Raw genomic sequence first — 20,946 nt, forward strand, 5'->3', positions numbered from 1 at the left:
CCTTCAGTTAATACAGTTTTATTAGTCTCTGTATAGGGCAGCTGTCCACAACATCCTCTGTGAAGATCAGGGTTCTGCTGAGTTCTGGTAACTGCTGTTCTGGATCAGGTCCAAGGACCGTCATTCCAGTATCCAGACTGAGCTGATGGTGGCAACAGAGGCTCAGGAAAACTTCAGAGCAGGCAGTCTGCCCTGCACAGTTCCCAAGTATGCATGAATGATACCAAGTGAGGGAGTGGGTTGCTTTTATTTAGTTTACTCTATGATTTGGTGTCTTTACCTGTTTCTTAGTATAAGGCTTCCTAAAAGCTTAACAGAATTGTTTCAGCTACTTTTTCTTTATGTGGTATTATACTGACATGTGATGCAGGTAATAAATACAATATTTTTCTTTCAGAATCCTTTCTGGTACAGCTGGTTATACCATATCGTATTAATCTTCTGCATATCACCTTCAAACCATTTAAAAATCCAAGCCTGTGCCTGCAGCAGTGTCTGATTTTAGTACTAAGTTCAATACTTTTGACTTTGTTGCTCTCTGTTTCCCTTGGGAACACTTGGATACACCATCTGGACATGGCGGGGTAGTGCTACCTAATGTATTGCTTAGTTCCAGCACTGGGTTTTTTGAAGGTGTGGTGTGACACTGTGGTCACTGGAGATGGCAGAGCAACCTCCGTAGGTAGGTCCCTCCTTTACCTACAGGTGCATTTGTGATTCTTTAGTTGAACTGGGGGACTGTGAGTCCAGTTTTACAGTTTCTCTGGTGCCCAGCAAAGGACTAAAAGATAATGAGGGACCGATGCGTCTGACATATGGGGAGAGGCAAAGAGAGTCGGGGTTGTTCAACCTGGAAAAGAGAAGCTCTGGGGGGCTTGTCAACATGTGCAGTGAAAGAGATGGGGAGCAGCAAGGGAGATGGGCCAGACTTCCCAGCCGTGCCCAGTGAAAGGACGAGAGGAAATGGACACCAGTCACAGGAACTTCCATTGAAATAAAGGGAAAAAAATAACAACCAAACCCACGGGATGGAAAAAGTGTTTGAATGTGGCGATTATTCTGACAAGTAGGAACTAGGAATTCAGGCTGGATTTATAAAAGGAAATACTGTGTCCTGGAAAGCTGGCCAAACTTGACAAATTTCGACCGTAGACATAGACCCCATAGGGTGTAAATGTAATAAAATGATCTAGAATAGATTTTGGAGGGCATAGCTAGATTTTTCTTCTCTTGCTATCAGCCACTCAGATCTCAGAAGATTCTTCTTCATATTCCCGCTCTCTGCTCAGCAGTGGAGAATGTGTGTGCAGTACAATGGCAGGAGATATGGGGGCAGAGGAGAAGGAATGGCAGGGCACTGGCACAGTGAGCACGTGCTGTACAGGTCTCATCACCTGCGTGTGGTAGAACAGATAATAAAATTTTGCTTCACATTGTAGTCCAAGTGCCCTGTACTCTGCTCAAGTTTAACTTTTTCTGAAAGTATAGATAGTTCAGTGACCTTGGCTTGAACTCCATGAATTTGTCTGTACCTACCTGTCTAACCTGCCTCTAATGTTCCCTGTGAACTGTGAAAGCATCTACATTCAGTGATACCTTCTTTTCCCCTTTTGCTGCAGGCTAAACTCTTTCCAACTGCTGTAATTCATTTTGGATCTGAGGAGTGCAGGGGTGAGTGCATTGCCTCTTTCTTTCAGCTGACTGTATAGCTCTTGTAGTAGACTGAGAATTACAGCCTTACTGTCAGAGATCTTCTGACAAAAGGTACTGCAGTCCTTGAGAATGCTGGTGAATGTCCCCAGTCCAACTGGCTGAAGCTCTTCAGAGCTGGCTTGGTCAGTTAACTTGAGCACAAATGTAGACATAGTACCTTTTTTATGGGATTTGTTAGGCTGGGGAGTAAGCATTGTCTGCCATGAGAGCAAGAATGATGGAAGAATGGCTCTGTAGAAAAAAATCCTGTTGTTCAAAATGTTAACTAGCCAAATTACTACGAAACGCTTTTGCAGCGTTCCTGTGGTGGTGGATTGGGTGAAGATGGTAGAACAGATCTGAATCTTTGGTACTTTGACATCTCTGGTTTATGCTTAGAATCCCTGTTTCTCCCAGAGATCAAAGCACGCTCTGGCTTCACAGAAAAGTTTCTGAGATGCAGTGAGCATTGCAAGAAAATGTCAAGATCTCAGGGTTTGAATGATGAAATAGGGCACCTCTGAGTTGTGAAAGAAACTTTCATTGTTAAAAAGTGTCCTATGTCATTTGGGGCAAGGGTGATGGAGATCTACTGTAGTATACAGCAGGTATTTGTTGAGCTGAGAGCTATGTGATACTGTGGTGATTGATGTGTCTATGTTACAAAGCGAGTGATTTGATTTCATTTTTAAACAGCTTGTTACCTGAAATCGGACCTGCTGAGCTCTGCAGTTTCCCCTTCTGCAGCTGATTTATTAGTAGCCAGGTATGTTGAGACTGAATAGAGTTGCAAATGCCTGAGTATTTCAGGGATGGGGGAAGCATGAAATGAGCTCATCTTACTACAAAGAAATGTTCTTTGAAGATGCTAGGGCTTCCTGCTCTCCAGAAACAGTCATACTGTCATACTCCATAGCTTTGTGAGTCCTTTGCAAAGTAGGATTTCAGTGACTAAATCAAGTAAATCCTAGTGCTTCTGTTGTGGAAAAAGAAGAACCATTTCAATCTGACTTAAAAAATTTAAAGGTGGTGGTGGTACAGGGTTTATTATGAAAAATGAAGCTTAATTCTCCTTGCTTATTTTCTTTCTCAGGTGTTTTTCCAGATCACTAGTTCCTTCTGCTTCATCGTCTGTAGCATCGAGAGCTCCGTCCCTGCCTGAGCCAGAAGCAGGAAGCGACAAAAAGAGCAGCGAGTGTCCGGAAGCAGCCAGCACACAGGGAGCTCTGCAGGGCTCGAGAAGGACCCCTGGGAAAATCCCCAAATGGCTGAAGCTGCCAGGTATCATGAAATCAGAGGAGAGCTCTGTTCATTCTAAACTGCCCCAAAAGGCAGGCTCCTCTCTGCCAAACGTGTTGGATGTTGCCAGTATTGTTGCAGATGTCAGCTTGTGCATGCAGGAGCTTGGTTCACTGCTTGTTGATCACGCATCAGTTTGTGACTTGAACCTGAGCCTTCACTGGAGAAGGATCTGAGTGCAGGCTCTGAACACTGGGGAGTCTGATGCCTAATCCATATGCTTGCAGCATTCTTAACTATGTTTTTGGTTTGATGCACTGAGCTCTTAACTGTGCCAGTGTTGTTCAAGTATTAATAGGCAGGACATTCTACATACCAAGGGCCAATGTCATCTGTTAAATCTCTGGCATTATTTTCCCTTTTGCTTCTGTAGTCTGTTTTAGTACTTTTCTTTCTCTTGAATTTTTTTTAGCTGGTCTTCCTGTTTTAAATCTTCACTGCAAACCAGTAGTGGTTTTCCATAATGAAGATTGCAACCAAGTTTCCATTACTAATTTTTTCTTGGTTTATCCTCATCAGAAAACTGCAATCTTGTTTTTAGTTCCCGAACAAATAGCTTATGTGTGTGGTTTTTATGTGAATTTATACAAAATATGAGATAATTAGAAGAAGGATTCCTGAAATAAACAGTTGGCAATATTCACTTTTTGATGCAGTGGCAAAGACAAGAGGGAGAGAGAAGAGAGGAAATCAAAAAAAGGGAAAAAAAAAAAGAGACATTAAATCAGCCCCCTTAACAGCAACAAAACTAGTAATGCTTATATGGAAATCCCTGGCTACTAATGCCAAATATCAGCTTTTAGTATTTGTTTCTGGAAGGTACTGTGGGGCCCTCAGCTCCAGCAAGCAGACCATAAGGTCTGAAGGCTCCCAACAGTGAGTTGCTGTATTTCCCTGCTGTGGCCAGTCTGGTATAGATTGGTGCTGAGATACTGATGCGGTGGGAAACAGGATCTTCACTGTTGCCTGCTTCCAGTATGTTTGAAGCATTGCACTTTAGAGTTTTCTTTCCCAAGTAAAGATTATCTGGACAAAGTAAAGATTATCTGGACAAAGTACAAAATATCATCTCACCTGCCCATGCAGGTTTCCCATTTAACAGCTAGTATGAAAGGTTAATAATATGCTCTAACATACATATTAATAACACGAAGGATGAAGTTCCCTGCTCCAAAAGTTATGATGTATTTACAATTCCATCTCCCTGAGTGCTCCCATGTGGTCTCCAAGGCTGCCTGAGCACAGCAGTGTCCAGAGCCCTCAGCCACCAGATCATATTATTGAGAAATGAGACAGTGCAAATTACATGTTAAGTGTTTTAATGCTCCTGTGGGTTTTTTTGTAGGTGGAAAGAGATGAAGCATCCTGGGCTGCTGGATCAGTGAGCAATCAGCTATCCCCCTGTCTTGATGAACTTACTCAGAATGCGTAAGAAATTGTTAGTGGCCCTGGAGAGCTAATCTGTATGAACATTAGTTATAAAAAGAGAATTGCTATTTCAGATGCCACTTGCACCTGGTGGAGGAGTGGAAGGCCTGTTTATGGTCTTTGTGACTACAGAAGCAAGGTTAGAAGTGAAATTTAAGGTTTATTGCATGCAAATAATAAGCATAAAGAAATAAGTGGGATATAATTTCTATATACTTTCTGTGAAGGACTTTGTTTCTGTCCATATTTTTAAATTCAATCTTCCCAGTTCTACCTTCAGAGATCACTTGAGTCTATCTGCCTGGATTCTAGCATCAAGATACAATCTGGTTTAGCTTTAACTATAGTTGTTAAGTGATGCCTAAAACAAGACTTCTCTCTGCTTCTTGCTGGGTGGAGTTAGTGCTGCTGATACTTTTGGATATAGATGCCTGGAAAGTGAATGAAGAGGAAGCACTTAGGTCACTTAAACCAGTTCAGTTGGCCTTTCCTGTGAACCTCTTGGGCTGCTGCCCTTGTATTGTGTTCAGTTGCCAGAATCTTACTAACAAAGAACACATCTGTTCATGGAATGCCTCTTGAGATTATTTCTGCCCTAAGCTCTAGTTCTATTTTCACTGTGTATAATTAACACCAGTAATTAGAGCAAGGAAAAAGCCATCCAGTTAAAGGGTCTGTTTGGTTGGTGGTTGGAGTGTTCCTGGAGCAGGGTGGCCATGCCCTGCACCACCACTCGTGTTGGGGGAAAGCCCCAGTCCGGGTCATTGCCTTCTGCAGACGTCCTGTGGGGATGAATGTTGGTGGTTAGAATTGCCATTACACTGGAGATGAACTCTGTAGTGCCACGGCAGCCATGGTGCTGGATTCTATTTGAAGTCTTCTCTGTGGGTCAATGATCCATGGAGAGCTGGGGTTCCATGGTATAGTAATACCATATTTTCCACTTTCCTTGTTTCCTCTCTGCACTACATGCACATCTGCACAATTTGTATATGTAATAAAGCAGAGTGGCCGTGGGAGCCCTTTTGGTCGGTCCCTTTGATAATGTTTCTTGCCCCAGCACTTGGTCTCTCTGTCAGTTCACAGGAACCTGCTCCCTTTTCAATGGGCCTGTCATGCCTCATTCTCTTCCTCCCATTTTTTTTTAACAAAGCAAAACAGAGCTTTGTACCATCTGAATGAACTTCAAAGTGGCTAGAAAGGGCACCCAGGGTTCCTGGCACTTGTTATTGTCTCCCAGCCTGGCCAACATTTCCCTTCAGGTCTAATTATTTCCAAATGGTCCTAGATGCTTTGAAGAAACTTGGAGGGAGGGGGAGGCATGAAAGAAAGGTGTAAGAGGAAAAAGAAGACTCAAAGCAGAGGGAGCAGAATGCTTTACCAAAAAAATGGATTGATTTCTTATATGACACCCAAACATAAACAGGGAATGTGTGCGGCCACTGGCAGTGGGGAATGTGAGAGCACTATGTACAGCTGCCGCTCTAAATCCTCCCTGTGGAAAGCAAGCTCTTCTAGTGCTTGACAGGCTATAAAAGGCATACCACAGCAAACCAAAAACCCATTAAAATAATGTTTAAAGTTTATTGCTTTAGTGGATTAAGTGTGGACTGAGCCTACCTTCCACAGGACTGTCTGTATCTTGGTTCAGGTGCTGTGTCAGGCTTACTCATGTCATACAAGTCAGAGGCAGACTGTAGCTAGAGCTGCTTTGCTGAATTTATGCAGGATATATTGGGGGGAAACCAGAAGCCATTGCTAATGATAGGTGGGGAAATACTTGTGCTGGTGTTTTTGATTCCCAGGGTTAGAATAAGCAGTGTGGTTTGAAGGAAGTTGTTGCAGTGTGCCTTCAGATGTGCTTGTCCTTATTTTTTGAAGAGCACAGGAGACATCAAATAGTGCCAATTTGCTCAGCTGTTCTGATTCTGCCAGTTTCATGAAGAGCAAGTACTGTAACTGTCACCTGCAAGTACCTGAGGTGGGAAAATAGAAGTAGTTTAGGGATACAAGCAGCAATATCAGTATTCCTGGGGCAGTTTCATGGGTTAAGTGCAGGGATGAGGACTAGACTTCATATTGCTCACTGTGAGTTCTCTCAGGCAGTTCTGCCTGTGCTTGACCCTTGTGTGACTCAGCCACACATCAAACCCAATACAAGCACAAGAATGAAAAATCAGTACCTTTAACAGCTAGATCAGAGGTCTTATTCCTCTTCCCTATGCAAAGAAGAGTTAGTTTTAGCTGTTGCTGCTATTAAAATGCTGCTTTACTACTAATGTCCACATCAGCAGTTCTCTTGAGTCAATGCTTGTGTGTGTCAGCAAAGGGAACTCGAGCCTTTTTATGGCAGCAGCTTTGGGACCTGTGTCAGTAGGAGTCAGAGAGGAGGGAGAGATGAGGATCTGAAATCTGGAAAAGGCAAGAAAGTAGGACTGAATTCTTTAAGGGGGACAAGATGCCCTGACATTTAAAACTGCAGGCTGTTCACTAAGCTGCTTGCTACAAGGATTTCGGCCCTGCTGCAGAACAATACCTGCAGGTACCTGATGAGCTAGTTTTGTTTCAGTATCACTTCTGCTGTAATAGCTGAACTCATCCCTGGGGTTTTGGGGCATTCAAAGGTAGCATTAGTTGCATTTTTTTGCTATTGCCTTTTTTTTACCAATGGTTGTGGGGCTGAAGGCTGAACTAGGTCAGTTCCTTCATAGGGTGCGTTGTACAGCTGCACAAACAGTTGTCTTGGCTGAGTGGCAGAGGGCTGCTGGGGACTGCTTAAGCTGGTACTGTCATCAGAATGTGTATTAAACTGTGGTTTTCATGAGGTTTCCAAGTGGCTGGTGTCCTGAGGAATGACCCTGATAGCTCCTGGCTGAAAAGAGTACAAGGACCTACTGAGCCTCTGCCTGCCACAGCTGTCCCTGGGAACAGGCCTGCTTGCTGCTGATCCCACAGCAGGAGCGCAGGCCCCGAGCCATGGCCCGTCAGTGGTGCTCCTGCAGGGGCCATGCACTTCCCAACAAAGCCACTTGGGTTGTGTGGGTCCTGCCCACATGTGTGAGGTTTCTTATTTCATAGCGCCCCCCTGCTCCCCGCCCCTCCTTCCCTTCCCCCCACTGCCAGAGGGGCCAGGCTGTCCCGTGATGTGGGATTCTCACACATGCTGTTTGTTATTTTGTCCTTTTTTCCTTTACTCCTACAAAGATTTAGAGAAGAGGGTGGGTGAGGGGGAAACTCTTCAAGTCTTTGAAGCAACTTGACTTTTGATGATTAATTACAGCGAAGGGAGGGAGACGGGTTTTTAACTTACTGATGTTTGTGAGAACAAATTTATAGCAGAGGGGAAGCAGCTTCTGAGGAGAATATCAAATGGTTAAAAGGTTCCGAGTATTCTTTGATGTCACAGCTCTAGAGAAATACTGGAAGGTAGTGAGGGACAGACACTGTTTATTTATAAAATAAAGATCAGTTACCTGCTCTTGGCAAGAGCCTGTGACTGAGCTCCTGTTAACGACCTATTCATTAGACAGGCTTGGAGCTACTAGAGTTGCTGTCACAGCTGCCTGCTGAGGCAAGGAGAGCCTGAAGGCTGGATGGTATTTCCAGCCATTAAGTCTTTCCATGCATCTCTGTGAAGCAGCACCTGTTTCTCACATTAGCTGAGAAAGCAACGGCATCCTACCATGCTGTGAAGTACAGGCCCCTGTTAACAGGAGTAAAGCAGCAAGACGGAAACCAGTTACATACTCAGCTGAACAAAACAAGCCTATGACAGCCTCTTCTCAAAAATAGTATCTGACAGCATCATTGCTATGGGCTGTATTGTGCTTGGTAAAGGAGAGGGGAAACAGAAGCAAAACAACAGAGGAAGAAGAAGTTGAAACTGTTTTTCCCAGAGCTGGACTCTGAGGCTGAGACAGATGTTTGCTGTCAGGTCAGGACCATCTGCTGGCAGGCAGCATGTGCTTCAGGAGGCCTCTAGAAATCCAGAAGCTGTAAGGAGAGAGCAGCAAGCCAGTCAGCACATAGGCCACGTTCCTGAAACATCTCCCAAGGGGAAGAGCATCAAGCTGTTTCAGCTCACATCCTCATCCTGCTCCCGTGCAGTTGAGGCCCACGGTTACATACCAGCTGCGGCAGCACTTTCTCCAGATGCTCAATATCCACCTTCTCCAGGTCCTCTGTCTGAGCCTGCCGCGCTGCCCGTGCCGCCGCTTCTGCAGGACAAGGGAAAGCGGAGGGCAGTGAGAGGGGTATGGGAGCTGCCAGGGAGGGGGGTCCTGCCCGGGGGGCCTGGCTAGTTTCCTAGGAGGGAGGTAGCCCGGAGGAGTGCGGGAAGCAGGAGACAGCAGAGCTGGTGCAGCACGGGATGAGACGAAGTGCTGGATGCTCGGGGCGAAGGCTGGGGCGGGGGGGGCCCGCCGGTCGGTAACGGGCCCACAGGGCGGCTGGGGCTGACCCCGCGCGCTCACCTCGGACGAAGACGTTCAGCATCTCGGCCATCAGCAGCTGCGCGTCCCCGTTCACTGCAACGACAAGGCGCTCACGGCAGGCGGGGGCCCAGCCAGCCGCGCCTGGGCCCTCCCGGTACCGCCCGCCGCTGCCCCGGTACCTCGTGTCCTCCCGTCCCGGAAATGGAGGCGGAGCAGCCGGTCCACGGTGTCCTGCGCGGAGAGAGGAAGGGATGAGCAGGCCCGAACCCCCCCTCCCGGGACCGAGCCCCCCCCCGCCGGGACCGCCGCACCTTCCTGAAGCCTCCGGCGCGGCCATCCCGCTCCTCCATGTCCCGCGCGCCGCCGGCCCCGCCTCCCGCAGGCGCGCGGCGGGCGGGGCCGCGGCCATGGAGCGGGGCCGGGGGGAGCACGCGCGGCCATGGAGCGGTTCCGGCGGGGCCGCGGCCATGGAACGGTTCCGCCGGGAGTACGCGCGGCTGTGCGCGGCGGCGGGCGCGGCCCCGCAGGAGGCCGTGCTGCGGCGGCTGCGGGAGCCCGGCGGGGCGCGGGCCCGCCTGGACCTGACGGCGCAGAGCCTGTCGCTGCAGACGTGCGGCGCGCTGGGCCGGCTGCTGCCCGGGGCCGCGCCCTTCGCTGCGCTGGCGCTCGGCGACTGCGGCCTGAGCGAGGAAGGTGCGCGCGGGACTCGCGTCGGGGGTGCCCCCGCCGCCCCCTCAGGCCGGGCCGGCGGAACGGGCCCGGCCCCGCGCTCTGCCGGCGGCGAGCGGGGCCCGGCGGCGGGGCGGGAGGTCGCTCGTGTCTGGGGGCGGTGAAGGCGCCCAGTCTGTGACAGTGCGGGTGGTCAAGCGCCCCTCGGTTCCGTCCCCCTTCGAAGGCGGCTCTGCTGTTGTTGGCCGTGGACGGAAGGGACAGTCCGGCTGGTTAAAGCCGCCGGCGGTGAAGGCGCTCCCGGGGCAGCACAGCCGTGGCTGTGGGGCCTCTCCAGGCGTGGGCTGAGCTCGGGGCTGGGTCACGCAGGTGCACAAGCTCCCGTGCAGAGCTCTGCCCAGACACCTCTTTGAGACTGTGTAAACAGTCTCCTGCCCTAAAAACTCAGGCTCACGCTTTCTAGCAGCAGTGGTCTTTTACCAAGTCATTCGTCTCTCGAAGCCACGTCTCCTGAGCTGGCTGTTTGACAGGACGATATACTCTCGGCTCAGGCAAAGGGTTCCACGATGAAATAAACAGCTCTTTTTTTTTCTCACTCAGGTGTAAAACTTCTGTTGCATGGTCTTTGCTCCAACACCACAGTCAAATCTTTGGATCTGAAGGTGAGTCTGTTCAAATAGAATTAGGACAAAGTGGTGGACGAGAAAAAAGGAGCACAGGCTTAGTCAGAGTAAGAACTGGACAGTTCTGGTGCAGGATTGTTCAGAAAGATGCATACTTCTGTAAGGATTTTGTTCTCAAGTGACTTGTTCCTTGTGTCGTGTCCTTAACACCATGTCACAGCGTTCCAAAGTTACTTTGCAGATCATCTTTATCCATTTTTATTTGGTTACTCTGTTTTGATAGGAAGTTATAGCTATATATCTTTTGTCCATTGCTGCTTAGTCAGATGAGGCATATGTAGGGGTTTCTTTGTGTCTCTGTATTGATCAGTGAGTTACTAACTGTTTGACTTGTGCTTCTGTAGAATTTATCCAGCTTGCCAATGCCTTTCGGCTGGGCTGGCCTTGGCGCTGGGCATCTGCCTTCAGGTGTGATGGTCACTACTGAGAGTGACTTTCTGTCTGTATTTCTCTGACATACAGCTATTCTCTTGAATATACAGTCGCAAACTGTGTCGCACCTTTCTTTCTCATTTGTGCTAGTGCTAACCGAGCCCTTTTTAATGAAGTATATTGAAATGGTTCTGCTTATCTAGAATCACCATTTTCTGTCCCATTGTGGCCCATGATGATCCTGTGCTATCCTGTGATTTTTGCAAGCTCTTGGTCATGGTGCCTCACAAGACCAGAGGTGTGTATGGATCCACTGTTCCTTCAGGGCTTTTAATTTTGTGGAAAGCTGACTGATACGTGAAACAAATGGTGGTTGGACTATCTTCATCCAACTGAAATTGGCACTACAGCTGGGCTGCACCTGGTGGTGGTTGATGGGGTAGGCGGACTGGGACAGATGTAGCCTACTCATCACCTGGGACTTCTGTTTCAGGGAAATAACCTACGAACTGTGGGAGCCGAGGCTTTGGGAAAACTTCTTAGGCAGAACAAATCCATCCGGAGGTAAAAAAATTGTGTCTACCTCTCTTTGTGTTATTCCTGTTAGATGGAGCACAACAGTTGAAAAGGGCTGAGGCTGTTTTTTACTGGGGTAGGAGGAACATCGAATGGTACAATTTCTTGTGACGGGTGGGAGAGGTGAAGGAGTGAGAACTGGAGGCACCCTTTCAAAGGATGCCAGGTCATGGCAGCATCCTGCTCTCTGAAACCAAGTCTGTTCGTGGAGCTGGGTGTTTGACTGGGTACCATGATCCACATATCATTCAAGTTCATGCAGCTGTCCATTCACTCCACAAACTCCAATCCTGTCTGATTTTCCTAGCCTAACCTTAGAATGGAACAGCCTTGGCATGTGGGAGGAAGGCTTCTCCTTTTTCTGCCAAGGACTGGGAGCAAACAACTTTCTCCAGCGGCTGGATCTGCGCAATAACCAGATTAACCATCAAGGGGCTGGAGAGCTGGCCGTGGCACTGACACAAAATGCCAGTCTTCAGGAGCTGGGTAAGGGTTCTTTGCCCATGTACGTTACACATGCACACACGCACATATATGTCTTCAGGTTCCTTGCAGGCTGCCCTGACTTCTGGCAACTGGTTGGTGTCGTTCCCAGTTCCTGTCGGTCTGGAGTGCATTGCTGTCTTTGTGCAGGGAAAGGTCGCAACCCCATGGTCTTTGGAGAATGGCAACTGTAGTTGGAATTTCTGGATCCAAACCCGCAGCTGAAGAATTGTGTAGTTGGAGCAGAACAGTCCTTAGCAGAGGAGGGAGTGTGTTCATTCCTATCTGTAGATGCTGTTGGCATGCCTCGTGACAGACTCTGAGACTTAGTTCACACTTGCTTTGTCCTTATATGGAATTTTGCTGGAATTTCCTTCAGGAGAACATGGCTTTTGTTGCGAGTTCTTTCTTATCTGCAGATTTTGGCTGTAGAAGGAAGAGGCACAAGAGGCAGACTTGTGTAGATTTTGAACTGTAGTGGCTTTCTGCACTTTAAAGAAGATGTATCTACCTTTCCTGCTTTGTCTATTACTTTCTCTCCTTCTCATTCATCTTGAAAGGGAGACAGTGTTCACCTGTGTTTATGCTAAGACCATCTGGGATTAGTTAGCCACGCTTGTAGATGTATAAAGAGCATGGGGTTTCTTGGGCCTTGTGTTTTTTAGCAGATGTGTGACTGCCATGGTGAAAGTTTGCTTTGTGTATAGATTTGCGATGGAATAATATCGGGCTTCTGGGTGGCCGAGCTTTGCTGAACTGCCTGCACAGAAACAAGTCGCTGAAGAGGCTGGAGCTGGCAGGGAACAATGTTCCTGGCGACATCCTGAAAGCTGTGGGTAAGTATGATGTGTTGTGCAGTAATGAGTCATTAACTCCTTTCCCACTTCAGCACTTGAGAGAAATAGGGCACTTGCTGCTCCAGAAGAGAGCTATTCCTCCTTTCCTCCCTTTCTCAACAGCATTTATACTGGAAGCCCTACATTGCTTCCTCTTGTCCTTTAGTGAGAGCTGGTCAAGTTGGAAGTGTCACTTTCACTAGCAAGAGCAAAAAAATAATTTGGATTGAGTCAGAGATTACTGTGCCATGGGAATGTGGGAGAACTTGAGATTAGTTTGCCTCTGAGTAGCCAAGTTTTGATGTGGCTTGTGCAGGCTGTTGTTGTCCTGCCCACAGCAGAGTTGAACAGCTTTTCTATCCCTGGGATATTGATTACCCAATACATGGTGCTCTCTTAGATCTCATCCCACCTGGTGGTGTAAGGTGAGAGGTCTCTACAAGGGCCAGCCTGAGAAGGGAAGCTTCCCTGGTGCTTCTGATAGCCAGGTGTCATCCTGAGCGCTGTTTCTTCCAGCAGTGCTTGCTGTTCTGTTGCTTTAGAAACTTGTGCATGCTCTCCTGCTCTCTGCATCAGAACAAGCCTTGGATCACAACCAAGACCGTGAGGCTATCCTGAGTGAGGCCCAGAACCAAGTGTACATCCTCAACAAGGAGGTCTTGAATCTGAAGGATGAGAAGAACAAGCAGGTCAGCAATCATACATGTTGGCAGTTCAAATAGGGCAGCTGGAATCCTTTGCTTTCCCTTGGAGCCCTACAGAACACTCAGTGACAGTAATATTGTGCACCTGAAGTTGCACGTGCATTTTTATGGGCAGGCACACAGCATGATTTGAGTACATTGGATCCTTCCTCTGAGCTGCATTGACCGGGAATCAAGTCAAATGACAAGTATGGGTATGGACACATCCCTGCTGAACGTATTCACTCTGGATTCTGCAGGAGTTGTGGTGATTTTTTTTAACCCATATTCATACTTTTAAGTTCTTTTGCAGCTACTTTGATATGTTCCAAGTGGTATAAACCTAGAGATCTGAGTCTGTTTTCCTTCTGGCACCGCAGGGTGCAGAGTCCCTATAGCTGATAATTTCATTCAGATGTGCTAATAAATGCATCAGACCTCCAGTTTGCTTCCAATAGTAGCTTGACCTGTCTTCAGCTGTTTCTGGGAAGAGAAGCATGAGAAGTATACCTGTTTTAAGCTGATGCAGCTCATTTTCTCCCTGAATTTTGCCCTTTTCACAGTTCTTGGATTTTATGGACACTGTAGACAAGCAGAAAGAAGAAAAAGCCAAAAGTGAGAGGTGGGTTGGATTTCTAAATGCTTTCTGCTCTTCAATGGCAGAATTGAGCCCTCTCCCATTTCCTGTGAGAAATTACCCACCTTTTTGTTTTCTTCTTTTTTTGTCTCCGAAATGCAGAGTGTCCGCAGCACGAGTCAGCCAACTGCAGGAAGCATTGGATGAGCAGCACTCCATTATGAATTCACTGAAAGCCAAGTATGGAGGAGGAAAACCTTCTCCTTCCCATTGTCTGTGCTATATACACAGGACTGAGCAGAGCTGCTAAGAAGGGGAATAACCTTGTAGAGTAGCTGGTTTACTGTTTTGCTTAGTTCTGCAGTAATATCCAGAAATTAGGGTCAGATCATGCCTTTGAGTTGGCCACATTAGACGCTTAGCCAGCTTTTAAGTAAAATTACAGTGCCTTGGTGTATGAGCAAGTGAATTACAGAGGGTAAAAAGGAAGAAAAATGATTGTGTGGGTGGGATGGGGGCTTGTTCCTTGCATGGTTTACAGCCTGGCAGGAGGCTGTACCTGCTTCCCCTGGCAGTGTTCTCTGAGAATCACTGCAGATATGAAGGAGCCTGGCCTAGGAACAGTGGGGTGGAGCTTCCCAAAAGCAGTGCTAGGTTGTGCAGAGTCATATGCACATGACAGTGGTTAGACTTCAAACACTCCTGAGCCAGGCTGATTCAGTTATGCCAGGTAGAGGCAGTTTTATTATGCCATGCCCTGGTGTGGACATGTCCCTCTCATGGACAGAATAAGCAAATTGCTTCTGCTACTCACATTTAAAATTCTGTCCATAATTTTAAACAATCTTGCAGTGGTATAAAATAGCCAGCTTTGTTCTGTGAGAGTGAGCAAATTCTGGAGGGGTCTGGGCAGGGAAAATGCAAAGGGCACCAGAACACTGGGCCCTGAGAAGTCCCAGGTCACTGTTTGCAGATGCTGCTGGGTACAGAGGTCAGTGGTGTCCTTTTCCTAGGGGCAAAAATTGCCTCAGTTAGCTTGATTTCATCCACTGCCAGATAGGTGCTAGCACCTTGTACCAGATGGCGTGGAGATCTCGCTGCAGTGTCTGCCTTGGAAAAGACTCCAGGAAGTGTTTCTCTTTAAAGGCTGCAGATGACTGAAGCTGCCCTGGCTCTGTCTGAGCAGAAGGTACACAACTTGGGAGAGCTGCTGAATGCCATGAAACAGGAACAAACCAGTGTGGCTGAGTGCCACTTCAGGGAGCTCCAGCAACAAAAACAGGTGAGCTGAATAAGTCCTAGTTAGGTTTGAGGGCAAGGCTCCAGGTCATAAGTTGTTTGTGTAGATTTGGGGGATGCTGCAAGGGATAGAGAAGTGTGATTTTTTTAGTACTAGTGGGTTAACTAAAGCCACCACGACAAAAATTCTTGTGTAAATTAGATAGGTGAGTGCTAGGTATGAAGAGGAGCCATGGTGTTTATGGGGTAGGTTGGATTTGACTGGGTGTGGTGTTGGTTGGCATATGTTGACAGTGCAAGAACTAAGGTGAGTACAGGTTTTTAATTTTGATTTTGTTTGCAGGAAAGTGCTGATCGAGAAGGCAAGCTTTTGCATGACTTGTCTGCTGCCAGTGAGAAAAATCTGCTGCTGAGAAACCAGGTAGGAAACTAAGTCCAAGGCTGAGAAGGCGGACTTGAACATATCTAACTTCTGCTCTGTCTGTATGTTTTCTGCTTTGATCCTTGGTTGTGTCTGTACTCATTGTCCTGTACAGCCAGCTTTTTCTGCTAATAGAAAAAGAAAATCCTTTGTGGTGGTAATTTTCTTGTAGGTGGATGAGTTGGAGAGGAAGTGCAAAGTTCAGCAGGATCAGCTGTTCGAGGTGAAACAAGACTTGGCCAACACAACTGCAGAGCTGAAGCTTCGGGCTGTGCAGGCTGAGGGTGAGTGGAGGAGCAGAAACAACTAGTGGACACCTGTGGTTGGGATCACTGTTCCTGAGTCAATGGCACAGGGCAGTCACAGAGGAAGGGCAGCAGAGCGTGTGATAAAGTATGAATACAGCCTGCGTGGCAGGAATGCCAGAATTGTGATATGCCTGCTTTTGATTTGCAGAACGTCTGGAAATGGAGAAGAGAAGATTTAAACAAAGCCTTGAAGACATGGAATCCCTTCGAGTAAAAGAGGTAAGGATGGGGTTTCTGCAGCATCCCGAGGTTAGTCTTTCTTTGGTCCTGACATACAGGCACCACTGGAGGTCATTGTTTGCTGTCAGGTGCTTTTAAAAAGGTTGAAAAGTTAGTGGACTCAGAGTTACTGTGGGAATAATGGGCCATTTCTTCAAGCAAAGCCTGCTTTAAGAGGTCACAAGACATTCTACCAGCTAGTAAGATTTTGTAGCTTGCAAGAGTCTGGGCCAGAGTGGTATGAGATGCTCCAAAAGAGGCTGGGAGCTGGCCCTTGTGTTAGTCTTGCTATGCACAGAGGTATTTATGAATAAGCAGTCTTGTCCTACTTCTGAAATAAGGACGCTTTAATGGAGGAAATTGAGACGTACATGCTGTACACAACAATCCTCTAACAGGGCTCAGCATGCCAGTTCTTTCCCTGTTATGTTTCAAGGGGGGTTGTTTCTGAGTGTGGACCGGACAAGAGACTATGATCAGTTCTCTTTGCAGTGTTTATTGAGGTGTGCAATCTCTCAAAAATAAGATTACACCAATAGATTTCTCTGAAGATTTTGAAGTCTTCTAAGAAAAGACATGTGCCAGGAAGATTTTAGCCACATTATAGCTGGAAAATGAATCTGTGGTGTTTTGTACCACTTGACAATGAGAACTTGGGCTCTGTATCTTTCGTCATGGCCTGGGAGGGATCTCTGCCTAGAAGTTCCCAGTTTCTAGAGGGCAGATTCTATCTCTATTACAGTTTCCTAAGGGAGCTCTAGAGAGGTAAGAGTTTTTCTTAGGTGGTAGGTGGGTCAGTGAGAGGATGCTTCTCTCTCATGACAAATGGCCCTGCTGATACACCTGGAAATGGGAATACTTTTCTAGCACTTGCTTAAATGGTTTCTGCTGCTTTGCAGGTGGATCATATGACACAGCACATTGAGGCCAGTGAACGTTCCATGCAGGACAGGATCCAGAGGCTAGAGACCATCAGGATATCTCTGGAGGAGGTGAGAAAGGTGTAAGCAGTGCAAAGAGCAGGCTGCCAGGGGAGCTTTGTGGAGTCTTCCATTGCTCACCTCTGTAAAGACTGTCTTGTGGTCTAGAGAAGAACAGAAAAGAGCAGTATACCAGTTAAAATTATTTTTACTGCTTTGAACTAAGGAAGGTTCCAAGGAGAAACTTCTAAATTCGAATTGAACAGAAATAAGGATTCCATTGAACATGGTGAGAGTTTTACCAAGATTTGACTTCACGGGTTTCCCATGTGGTCTCAAGTAGTGTAGCACATTTCTCCGTATCTGTTTTCCCGGCAACATTCAGCACTGCTCTCTCCTATTGCCTTCTTTTGGAAAGCTTTACCTATTACTTGCCCTCGTATAACTGAAATTCTCATTGAATTGTGATGGCAATCTTGGGGGAAGAAAAGGTTTGTCATCTTGACTTGCTTTCACTGCCCCTGAGTGAGAGGGAGATCTGTGTCATGTTGTAGCCTGCGACTGGAAGCTGCTAATGTTTGCTGGTCAGTGTTGCAGTGATGCAGGTTCTCTGTCTGGAATGATTTTTCCATGTTCCTGTGGCAGGAGCTGAGCCAAGTCAAAGCAGCTGCACTTGCTGAGCGAGGCCAGGCAGAGGAGGAGTTACTAAAAGCCCGGAGTCAGGCCCGCTTGGAGGAGGTGAGGATAAGACCTGTCTGTAGCCCTGCCCCTGTGTGAAAGAAGCGATTTGACTGCCTAACCTATGATTTAGTCTTGGGGAACTGCTATGTAACTCCCCTCTCTGGGTTTCACTGGCCTGCAAATGGTGTGATTGCTGAAGAAGGAGCCTTGAAAAGTCTGATTTGAATTGTCTCCAGTAGTAACAGAACTGATGTGGATCCTGTCAAAGCAGGTTTCATTTAAGTTGCCAGCTTCTGAAGCCAACAGCCAGATGTCGCTCCTTCCATTTAATGGCAACTTTCATGGGGTGTTCCTGTTTCTCTGGACTCAGAAAAGTTTCTTCGGGTGGCTACTGCTGCTGGACAAATAAAGTCACTGTTTGAATAGAACTTTGTGAAAATGGCAATGAAGTTAATATCCTGTGAAAGAGAACAAGGGATGAGGAAAACACAAAAAAGCTATTTCAGTGTTACTTATATGTAACATCACAAAAGAAAATGCTTCACTGAGTTACAGACATAGAAAAGCTGATGTGTGGGACCCAGCAGTTGCTTTGCTGCACACAGTGGTGCTTCAGAGCCGTTTGGAGTATGAAGGAAGTGAAGGGTTGGTTGCATTGGTTGTGAAGACTGGTGGTGGCATCAAGTGCATCTGCCCAGGACCTGCCTCTTTCTCAGTGAGTCAGTCTCCATCAGTGTCCTCCCTGGCAAGAAGCAGCAGCTTGGGGTCATTCCTGTCTGCAAGGAGCAGGGCTGTGTCTCTTATGGCCAAGTCCCGTGCTTGTTCTTCAGTGCCAGTTGACTCAGCCAAGGGTTCACTGTGTTAGGAACAAAAAGGGGAGAATCCCTTCACAGGGGTGGAGTGGGACTGATGTTTTCATTTTCCTTTGTGTCTTACAGCAGCAACGACTTGAACACCTAGAAGAGAAGCTGCGGCTGATGACTGAGTCACGGGATGAAGCTCAGAACTGCTGCCTTAAGCAAAAAGAAATGGTTGCTGAAGCCCAGGCCAGAGCCAAACAGTTGAGCCTGCATGCTGATGGACTCAGGAGGCAGCTGGAGAAACTTCAGCAGGTAATTTGGACTGCAGTAGAGATGGTCACCACAGGGACAGAACAAGTTGCTGAAGTTGTTTGGTCATTCATGGATTTGTCTTTGTGTGTCAGGACCTGAACAGTAAGGAAGAGGAGAAAGTGACAGAAGTGAATAAGGTGAAGGTGGAATTACAGGAGCAGATTGGGCACCTGGAAGCTGAACGCACAGCACAGGATGGGCTGAGAGAGAAGATTGCAGCTCTGGAAAGACAGCTGAAAGGTGATGGATTCTTTCATGCTTCTCAAATGGTGATGCTGAGTTACCCTGCACGGGGTCTGGAACTGAGCTGTGCTTACAGGTAGTAACACCTGCACTTCCTGCCTGTGCGTACACTTATGAGTTGTACTCTCCATCCTGGTGTATTTGCAGGGATTCTTGTCCTCATTTTATAGAGACCAAGACTCAGATAACTACCCAAAGCTGCACAGCAAGCAAAATGTTTGGCTTTCCCACACAGTGAAGTGTAACATGCTGTCTGTGCAAAACCTCTCATGTTGTCTCATGCAGCTTCTCTCATGTGCTTGTTGACCATCCCACTTCCATTGCCTGTGGCTGTGTCTATAACATGTTCTTATTTATCCCAGGGACACCTTAATTTTGTTTACTAATGCTGCTCTTTTACAGCCTTGTCAAATAATCACCGTGAAGCACTGCTGGACAAAGAGGGTGAGGTCTCTCTGCTGCTGGAGAAGCTGAGAATGAAAGAGGCCGAGATCTCCAGGGTGAGGGAAGAGGAGGCCCAGCGAGCAAGTTTCTTGCAAAATGCCGTCATGGCATATGTGCAGGGACCCCCCTTTGGAACCCACAGTTCTAGGAAATGAGAGCATGGCTTAAAGGATCCAAATACCTGCTGTGAGGAGAGGGTGAGCAACTCAGGTACAGCTCCTTCTTCCTAAACAGGACAGTTTTATCAGGGCGGGATGACACAAAGGCTTGCAAACACAGAAAATTGTTCTCACTCCTCATAAATCTTCCTGACCACATAAAAGGGAGTGGGAAACAACCATCCAGGCTCGTGGGTCTGAGTGCGTGATGTGGAGCCCTTCCCCTGAGCTGCCACAGCGTTTTAAGTATTTTCTGTGTCCTTTTACACAGCACCAGCCTGTCAGCACACCCTGTTGCTACTGGGGGGTTGGTTTGTATGTTCCCTGGCAGAGTCCTTCTGCAGCATTCGTTTGGATGCCAGAGCTGTTCACAGTGAAACCTGATAAAAGGCGACAGCAGTGTTCACAGCTCCCTGTGGGCAGGAGCCATTTGGGGTCCTGAAACTTCTGGAAGCACCGTATCTTACACATCTGTGCTTTTTCACCCAGTGCTTACAGATGGAAGTGAAGTCTGATAGGGCCCTCTCTGGCTCATTTACCCTCCCTGCCGTGGCTCTGGCTGTGTTGGTGGGCAGTAGATTTGCATTCAGCATGGACAGAAACAGCTGTGTAGAGGGGCTGCGGTGCAGTGCTGTCCATGTCCTTGTGGGACAGCTGGGCTTTGGCTGTAGTTCAACTTCTACAGCATTGACTGGCAGAGAAGAGGCCATTGGGTGGTTGGGGGTCAGCATCTGTGCTTCTTCACTATGAACTGCAGCCCTTGGCTGAAGATGTTGTGGCCAATATGCAACAGGATTTGATTTCACTGTGACAAATGGCAAAACTGTCCTCATGGCTTCCCAGGCCCCTGAAGCTGAGTACTGTGGCCTTACCCTGGAGAGGAGCAATGCTTCTGTCTCAAAACAGAGGAGTTGCCTCTAGGAGCATAAAGGGAGAGAAGGCGATTCCTCTCCTGACAGCACAAGGCCTTGTGTGACCTGGAGAAAGGGAAGGGTGGCGGGAGTCTGAATTGGAGAAAGGGGCCAGCAGTCTTGAGAGCCTCCTGTGAGTTCCTTCAATGACTCTGGGGCAACAACAGTGATCTTGCAGTACATATTTTAGGAGACGAATGGAAAATGAAAGTTTCTGTGTGGACTGGTTGGTTTGTGTTCATGATTTTTTATATTGGGTTTTGCTCTGCTTTTTTAATAAAGAGCTTTTGCATTTTGCCATAAGACTGGACAACGATGAGCTGGATGTTTGGCTGATGTGGAGGGCAGGGCCACCTGCTGTGTTACTCTCCCGAAAACCCTGCCAGCCTGTCCTGGAGCTAAATGCCTGTTACAGGTGGATAAGCTGGGTAAGGTTTTTGTTCTGGACTAAGGTAAAAGCAAAGAAGCTGGGAAGGCATTCCCCAGTCACGAAGAGCGAGTCTGTGGTGACAGCTACGTCATCTGTAACAGGGAAAAGCAAAGCCTGTTGTTTTGAGAC

At 47.4% G+C, this 20,946-nt stretch overlaps 3 protein-coding genes across 5 annotated transcripts in view; 2 read left to right on the top strand and 1 right to left on the bottom strand.

The window, feature by feature from the left end:
- ASPSCR1 (ASPSCR1 tether for SLC2A4, UBX domain containing) overlaps positions 1-6,013 on the top strand; it is a 37,533-nt gene extending 31,520 nt beyond the window's left edge. The window contains exons 13-16 of the mRNA XM_032707086.1: positions 1,620-1,671; positions 2,389-2,458; positions 2,786-2,973; positions 4,337-6,013. Of these exons, the coding sequence (XP_032562977.1) occupies positions 1,620-1,671; positions 2,389-2,458; positions 2,786-2,973; positions 4,337-4,350 (324 nt within the window). The 3' untranslated portion in view covers positions 4,351-6,013. The remainder of the gene's footprint in view (positions 1-1,619; positions 1,672-2,388; positions 2,459-2,785; positions 2,974-4,336) is intronic.
- A 1,836-nt stretch (positions 6,014-7,849) lies between these two features.
- Positions 7,850-9,226, bottom strand: CENPX (centromere protein X). Its single transcript, XM_032707087.1, has 5 exons — positions 9,164-9,226; positions 9,032-9,083; positions 8,892-8,945; positions 8,548-8,636; positions 7,850-8,412 (listed from the first exon to the last, which is right to left on the bottom strand). Exons 1-5 carry the CDS (start codon positions 9,200-9,202, stop codon positions 8,398-8,400), a joined length of 249 nt encoding a protein of 82 aa, XP_032562978.1. The 5' UTR covers positions 9,203-9,226; the 3' UTR covers positions 7,850-8,397.
- Positions 8,382-20,692, top strand: LRRC45 (leucine rich repeat containing 45). 3 transcript variants are annotated; one of them, XM_032707085.1, is made up of 18 exons: positions 8,382-8,672; positions 10,122-10,183; positions 10,780-10,874; positions 11,070-11,140; positions 11,460-11,638; positions 12,343-12,471; positions 13,048-13,160; positions 13,718-13,776; positions 13,894-13,971; positions 14,878-15,013; positions 15,314-15,391; positions 15,564-15,675; positions 15,848-15,918; positions 16,818-16,910; positions 17,484-17,576; positions 18,458-18,631; positions 18,724-18,871; positions 19,277-20,690. In XM_032707085.1, the coding sequence occupies exons 3-18, from the start codon at positions 10,809-10,811 to the stop codon at positions 19,471-19,473; spliced, it is 1,797 nt and encodes a 598-aa protein (XP_032562976.1). In that variant the 5' UTR covers positions 8,382-8,672; positions 10,122-10,183; positions 10,780-10,808; the 3' UTR covers positions 19,474-20,690. The 3 variants fall into 3 exon arrangements, with proteins under 3 accessions (XP_032562976.1, XP_032562974.1, XP_032562975.1); XM_032707083.1 differs by lacking the exon at positions 8,382-8,672 and adding an exon at positions 9,268-9,545 and having other exon boundaries at positions 19,277-20,692; XM_032707084.1 differs by lacking the exons at positions 8,382-8,672; positions 10,780-10,874 and adding an exon at positions 9,305-9,545 and having other exon boundaries at positions 19,277-20,692.
- The last annotated feature ends 254 nt before the right edge of the window (positions 20,693-20,946 follow it).

This window comes from Chiroxiphia lanceolata, chromosome 19 (genome assembly GCF_009829145.1).
Source record: "Chiroxiphia lanceolata isolate bChiLan1 chromosome 19, bChiLan1.pri, whole genome shotgun sequence".
Taxonomy (NCBI): Eukaryota; Metazoa; Chordata; class Aves; order Passeriformes; family Pipridae; genus Chiroxiphia; species Chiroxiphia lanceolata.